This window comes from Takifugu rubripes, chromosome 1, assembly GCF_901000725.2.
Source record: "Takifugu rubripes chromosome 1, fTakRub1.2, whole genome shotgun sequence".
Classification (NCBI taxonomy): Eukaryota; Metazoa; Chordata; class Actinopteri; order Tetraodontiformes; family Tetraodontidae; genus Takifugu; species Takifugu rubripes.
The window spans coordinates 586,759-594,258 of NC_042285.1; the positions used below are offsets into that span (position 1 = coordinate 586,759).

A 7,500-nucleotide genomic window follows, 5' to 3' on the forward strand; every position below is an offset into this window, starting at 1 on the left:
GAACAAGGGGGCAACACTGTGGTCTCACATCCCCACACGCTCACAAGGTTGTGTGAGTGTGCATCACCTCGAGGTGCATATGTGTAGCATCACACCAGATGAAACTGACAATAAGATTTGTGTGTGTTTGCGTGTGTGAGTGTGTGTATCCTCCCAGCGCGGGCTTTGCACACTCAGCGCTTTCAGTCAGCCAATTAATTACAGAGAAGCACTGAAGAAAAAGAGTGTGCAGAACACACACACACGTACACACGTACACATACACACAGAACTCCTCTGCACATAACACCACACCTCCCATCTCAGAGAGGCATATTTGTCATCAGTGACGCAACAAATGGCTGAAACTAAGCTGCATGAAGCTTGTTCGCTATGAGGCCTCAACAAATATTATAGATCTGTAGAGGTCTGTTCTGCAGCCATTGGAACGCAACAGTCGCTCATCACGATCAGCAGGACACAACAGTCGCTCATCACGTGCAGCAGGACACAACAGTCGCTCATCACGTGCAGCAGGACACAACAGTCGCTCATCACGATCAGCAGGACACAACAGTCGCTCATCACGTGCAGCAGGACACAACAGTCGCTCATCACGTGCAGCAGGACACAACAGTCGCTCATCACGATCAGCAGGACACAACAGTCGCTCATCACGTGCAGCAGGACACAACAGTCGCTCATCACGATCAGCAGGACACAACAGTCGCTCATCACGTGCAGCAGGACACAACAGTCGCTCATCACGATCAGCAGGACACAACAGTCGCTCATCACGTGCAGCAGGACACAACAGTCGCTCATCACGTGCAGCAGGACACAACAGTCGCTCATCACGATCAGCAGGACACAACAGTCGCTCATCACGTGCAGCAGGACACAACAGTCGCTCATCACGATCAGCAGGACACAACAGTCGCTCATCACGATCAGCAGGACACAACAGTCGCTCATCACGTGCAGCAGGACACAACAGTCGCTCATCACGTGCAGCAGGACACAACAGTCGCTCATCACGATCAGCAGGACACAACAGTCGCTCATCACGTGCAGCAGGACACAACAGTCGCTCATCACGTGCAGCATGAAGCAGGCACAACAGTCGACGTCATCACGTGCAGCAGGACACAACAGTCGCTCATCACGATCAGCAGGACACAACAGTCGCTCATCACGTGCAGCAGGACACAACAGTCGCTCATCACGTGCAGCAGGACACAACAGTCGCTCATCACGTGCAGCAGGACACAACAGTCGCTCATCACGTGCAGCAGGACACAACAGTCGCTCATCACGATCAGCAGGACACAACAGTCGCTCATCACGTGCAGCAGGACACAACAGTCGCTCATCACGTGCAGCAGGACACAACAGTCGCTCATCACGATCAGCAGGACACAACAGTCGCTCATCACGATCAGCAGGACACAACAGTCGCTCATCACGATCAGCAGGACACAACAGTCGCTCATCACGTGCAGCAGGACACAACAGTCGCTCATCACGTGCAGCAGGACACAACAGTCGCTCATCACGTGCAGCAGGACACAACAGTCGCTCATCACGTGCAGCAGGACACAACAGTCGCTCATCACGTGCAGCAGGACACAACAGTCGCTCATCACGTGCAGCAGGACACAACAGTCGCTCATCACGATCAGCAGGACACAACAGTCGCTCATCACGTGCAGCAGGACACAACAGTCACTCATCACGTGCAGCAGGACACAACAGTCGCTCATCACGATCAGCAGGACACAACAGTCGCTCATCACGTGCAGCAGGACACAACAGTCGCTCATCACGTGCAGCAGGACACAACAGTCGCTCATCACGTGCAGCAGGACACAACAGTCACTCATCACGATCAGCAGGACACAACAGTCGCTCATCACGATCAGCAGGACACAACAGTCGCTCATCACGTGCAGCAGGACACAACAGTCGCTCATCACGTGCAGCAGGACACAACAGTCGCTCATCACGTGCAGCAGGACACAACAGTCGCTCATCACGTGCAGCAGGACACAACAGTCGCTCATCACGTGCAGCAGGACACAACAGTCGCTCATCACGTGCAGCAGGACACAACAGTCGCTCATCACGTGCAGCAGGACACAACAGTCGCTCATCACGTGCAGCAGGACAGGCTGATAATCAGGGAAAAGGATGAAGGAGACAACAGAAATTGTTTGTACCAGCAGCCATTTCCAAACTACAGCTCCATTTTAAACCACTGCCTGTTTATTTGTGTGACGTATTTCCTGTTCAAATGTTTGCTAAATGCTGCAGTCGTATCGGTGCAGCTGCTTCCTTTTGTGAGCTACTTAGACCAGGCGTAGCGGAACGCTGTTGCGCAACCATCTGCAAATGTCTCCCTGCTGTTCCTGTGAGGACGTGAGGACGTGGGACCCTTTTGTCCGTGAACCCTGACCTCTGGGGCACCTCTGACCTCTGGTGCACCCCTGACCTCTGGTGCAGCCCTGACTTCTGGTGCACCCCTGACCTCTGGAGCACCCCTGACTTCTGGTGCACCCCTGACCTCTGGAGCACCCCTGACCTCTGGGGCACCCCTGACCTCTGGAGCACCCCTGACCTCTGGGGCACCCCTGACCTCTGGTGCAGCCCTGACCTCTGGGGCACCCCTGACCTCTGGGGCACCCCTGACCTCTGCTGCACCCCTGACCTCTGGGGCAGCCGTGACCTCTGGGGCACCCCTGACCTCTGGTGCAGCCCTGACCTCTTGGCCACCCCTGACCTCTGGGGCAGCCCTGACCTCTGGGCCACCCCTGACCTCTGGGGCACCCCTGACCTCTGGTGCAGCCCTGACCTCTGGGGCACCCCTGACCTCTGGGGCACCCCTGACCTCTGGTGCAGCCCTGACCTCTGGGGCACCCCTGACCTCTGGGGCACCCCTGACCTCTGGGGCAGCCGTGACCTCTGGGGCACCCCTGACCTCTGGTGCAGCCCTGACCTCTGGGCCACCCCTGACCTCTGGGGCAGCCCTGACCTCTGGGCCACCCCTGACCTCTGGGGCAGCCCTGACCTCTGGGGCAGCAGGTTTTACCTTCAGAGCACAGAAGATGCAGGAGTCCTCCATGCACTTGTGTGTGGTCAGCTGTCGGAAGCTTCTGCGGAAGATGTCGAGGTGCCACAAGACCTGAGACACAGGAGAAAAAAGGGATTCTTTAAAATCGGTTCTGCTTGAAACGTTTCGACTTTTGTGCCAAGAAGAGCGAGTGAGTGAGCTGGAGGGAACTCCTCCGACCACCGCTCGCCGGGGTTTCAGCCATTTTGGGCTGATTGTTGTGTTTCCCAGCAGCTCCATGTGTGTGTGTGGCTCCTTTGGGGGGGGAGAGAGGGAGAGAGGGGGGAGAGAGGGAGAGAGAGAGGGAGGGAGAGAGGGAGAGAGGGAGGGAGAGAGGGGGGGAGAGAGGGAGGGAGAGAGGGAGAGAGGGAGGGAGAGAGGGAGAGAGGGAGAGAGGGAGGGAGAGAGGGAGAGAGGGAGGGAGAGAGGGAGAGAGGGAGGGAGAGAGGGAGAGAGGGAGAGAGGGAGACCCCTTCAAGTCCTCCCCTGCCTCCATCTCCAGTGTATAATTAGAGGACGGCTGTTTATTCGGAGTGTTGAAGGAGAATATTGACACTCCACCGTCCCTGCGGCTGCACCCGCACAGCAACACACACACACACACACACACACACACACACATAGGTAGCCGCACACGTGTGCAAGGAAAGACCACGATGATGGAGAGATGACAGGGTGTGTGTGTGTGTGTGTGTGTGTGTGTGTGTGTGTGTGTGCCCAGTTTATTTGGTCATGATGAATTTGGCTCAGCTCACTGCTGCAGCCACTAGGACGACACACTCCTCTTTTCATCCATCCATCCATCCATCCATCCATCCATCCATCCATCCATCCATCCATCCATCATCCATCCATCCATCACCCATCCATCCATCCATCATCCATCCATCCATCCATCCATCCATCATCCATCCATCCATCCATCATCCATCCATCATCCATCCATCCATCCATCCATCATCCATCCATCATCCATCCACCCATCATCCATCCACCCATCATCCATCCATCCATCATCCATCCATCCATCCATCCATCCATCCTTCTCCCATTAGCCGCTCCTCTTTTCTTTCATTTCAACTCTCTTTCTCACCAAATTCTCCTTCGCAAAAACACAATTTTCCTCTCGTTTGACTCGTTAACAAAAAATCACCTTATTTTCAAGTGTACTTCTGCACATTTTGATCTAATTTCTTAATTTATTTGAAGGAATTGAAGGAAAAAGACACGAACCCTGAGTGCTGCCCCCTGCTGTTCCAGCGTGTCCCTGCAGCTGTAGCTCATGGTGGTCACTAAACCAGATGTTTGTGCTTCTACCTGCTGCATCAAGACGTCCAGAAGCGTCTCCTTGTTGATCCTAAAGGATCTTTGCTTGTATTTCTGAATTTATGGTATATTAACAGACACAAACGCCGCCCGCTGACCCGTCCTGATGGCGGAAATGTCTTGAAAATTCCCAAACCGGCTGCAGAACTGAGCAGAATAAACAGTCGTGGATGGAGCAAAACTGCAGGATCAACATCCTCGTGTTCCAGATGCAAGCAGCTGGCAGCGCTCGCGCAGCAAAGCCCCACGTTAGCCTCCACTTAGCCCCAACGTTCTTAATCCTATCAGCTTTTGCTGCTTTGCTTTCCTTATTTTGGACGGCAAACACCACCTAGCAGCCACGGACAGCTGCAGCTCCTGGCTGATCCCGGCGCTGCAGTTTGGACCCATCGGGCGGCCGCTTGACAACCATCATCTGAGCAGAGCAGCAGCTCCGCTCCTCTAATGTAGGTGATGATGCAGAGCAGCCAATCAGGCCTCTCCCTGTTCGCTGTGTGGCCCCGACTCCTGGAAACCACTTTTCCTTGGGCTCCAGCGTGGCTGTGATTGCAGACATAATCAGCGTCTTCGCGTTGTTTTTAATTAATTCCCTGATCCATATTTGCACTGATGGAAGCGTCGTGCTGCTGTGGACCAGCGCTCGTGTACTTGATTATTTTAATTGAAAGGCCGACGTGCAGAGAGGAGGGAGCTGCATCGCCGCTTTAACACGCTCCCCTCGTCACGCCACGCTCTCCGCTCACGCCCGTCACACAACTCCACTTCCAGAGGCTCACAATGACCACACAGCGTGAAGGACCCTGCATGAAGGGCGTCCGGGGTCCTCCTGAGGACAAATGTTGAAGCTTTCACCAACATAAATGAAATAAACTAAAATACGAACGATATCATTTTCCACAGAATGAAGCTCCTGGAAAATTAAGAACTAAAGTGAATCAACGTACACACACTCCCTGTGTGTGTGTGTGTGTGTGTGTGTGTGTGTGTGTGTGTGTGTGTGCGTGTGTGTGTGTGTGTGTGTGTGTGTGTGTGTGTCCTTGAATTGGCCCACTCTGCTGTGCTCAAACCTCCTCTCCTGCCTTTGTTGAGGAATTTTCTTTCTTTTCCCCAGAAACTTTCTGCCCTTCACGTCCTCTTTTCCTCCCTCCTTCCCTCCTCCCTCCTTCCCTCCTCCCCCCTACCTGCTTTGACTCCTTCTGCGACGACGTCCCCTCAGCGCTCTTGATTTGTTTTTCACTTCTTTTTCGTCTCCTTCACAAACTTCCCTCCTTCTCATCCGTCTCATCACCCTCCCAACTCCCCAATCCTCAACCCCCCCCTCTCAAGAGGCATTTGTGTGTTTTTGTGCCAGCTGGAACCGGTGTGTGTGTGTGTGTGTGTGTGTGTGTGTGTAGACAGGATGTCCACAGTGAAGCCAGACTGACTGTGGTGCCAAACCCACCAGAACACGTAAACACCTCTTAATATGGCTCTAATCTCATCTCTGCGCTTAAATATCAATTTAGTGTCGTCAGGGTGGTGGTGGTGGGGGGAGGATGGGGGGGGGGGGATTGGGGGGTGTCACTACTTTAACCACTTCATAACACAATGACAAATGCAGGTGTAATGAACCCTGCACATCTGTCCAGACATCATTAAACATCTGTCCCTGCATCATCATCAGCCCTGATTAATTGAGTCACCAGATTTTGGATTAAAAGAATTAAAACATCAAAAACCTTCAAAGGTAGAAAAACTTTGCTGCTCGGTCAGAATTTAGGGTGATCGACGGGAGGAGCTTGAAGAATCTTTTACGTTATTAAACCCGTTTTCTGGAGAGAGTTTAAGTTTGCTGTTCTCTGAAGGAGATGGCTGTCGCCATGGTAACTGACCTGCAGGGCGCTGTTGAGGAAGCAGCTGTTCTGGCCCGGCTCGTTGCTCAGGCCTTTGCTGGGTGCGATGGAGGTCATGGTTCTGGGGGTCACCAGCCCCTGCGCCCCACCCGCTGCTCCGCCGCCTGACGCAAAGTAGTTCCTCTTCCACGACATCACGACCCGGACGCCCCCGTTTCCACGGGGAGGGGCCGAGGCGGCAGACGAGCGGCGGGCGCTATGTCACTCCCATGAGAGGACGAGGGAGAATGGGAGGGAAGCAGAGGAGGACGACGCTCGAGGAGGACGAGGAAGGAGGCAGCAGCCGCTGATGGAGACGCCGGACGGGGATTTGGCGCCCATACAACCCCCCCCCCCACTACAGCCGTGCTTCTACTTCAAAATCCGTCCACTTGCGGCCACTTTTTCTTTCTTTAGCTCCTTGGATTTGCTCCCGAGGACACGGGGACACGTCCAACGTGTCCTTCGCTGACGTCCAGCGATGAGGACCTTCAATAAAGACGCTCCGACGTCTCCCTGTAAGACAGGAAAACCAACACGCTCATTTTCCATCCAAAACACGTGGAAAAGGCTGAAGTTCAGACTTCCTGTCGGGTCCAAAACATCCAGAACGGAGATTAAAACCAAACCTTCAGTAACGTCGGCAACAAACAGCCAAACGTGTCAACAGCCATAATCCAGTTATGGATTAGCAGCTTTTTAATCTCTCGTTTCACTATTTTAACATCCTGAATGACGAAAACCACCAACTGCACAGAACCATCGCGCGTGTGTGTGTGTGTGTGTGTGTGTCAGCAAGTGTGTGTTTGTGAAGTTGCATAACACCACAGGGCAGCAGCAAACAGATCCGCAGTGCTGCCCCCCCCCCCCGCTTCAGCCTGGTTCCTGCCACCGCTCCCCCCTTTGGCGAGAGGCCAGAGGGCGCAGGGAGGCTGCGTCGATCAGCGTGGGCTGGTTGCCGTGGCGATGGCCTCATGGTGACAAAGGCAGGGTGATGAGAGGGTAGGAAGGGTGATGGGGTAATGCCGTCACAGGGGTGGCAGAGAGGAGCGAAAGTGGCTATTTTTGCTCGACAACACAGTTTCAGCCTTGTCATACAGTGTGTGTGTGTGTGTGTGTGTGTGTGTGTGTGTGTGTGTGTGTTTGTGTGTCTGCAGCTGAGCCTGTGTGAAGTGTGTGATCATGCTGCCTCTCTGACTGCAGCCTGCACGAACA

General features: G+C 54.0%; 1 protein-coding gene across 2 annotated transcripts in view; it reads right to left on the bottom strand.

Moving 5' to 3' along the window:
• The window catches only part of LOC115251519 (inactive ubiquitin carboxyl-terminal hydrolase 54-like), a 22,138-nt gene that overhangs the window by 6,136 nt on the left and 8,502 nt on the right, over nucleotides 1-7,500 (bottom strand). The window contains exons 2-3 of one of the 2 annotated variants that reach the window (XM_029844057.1): nucleotides 6,286-6,801; nucleotides 3,068-3,160 (exon numbers count right to left, since the gene is read on the bottom strand). In XM_029844057.1, coding sequence (XP_029699917.1) covers nucleotides 3,068-3,160; nucleotides 6,286-6,441 — 249 coding nt within the window. In that variant the 5' untranslated portion in view covers nucleotides 6,442-6,801. Of the gene's footprint in view, nucleotides 1-3,067; nucleotides 3,161-4,321; nucleotides 5,195-6,285; nucleotides 6,802-7,500 lie in introns of those variants that run through there. The other variant, XM_029844063.1, reaches the window with a different exon arrangement.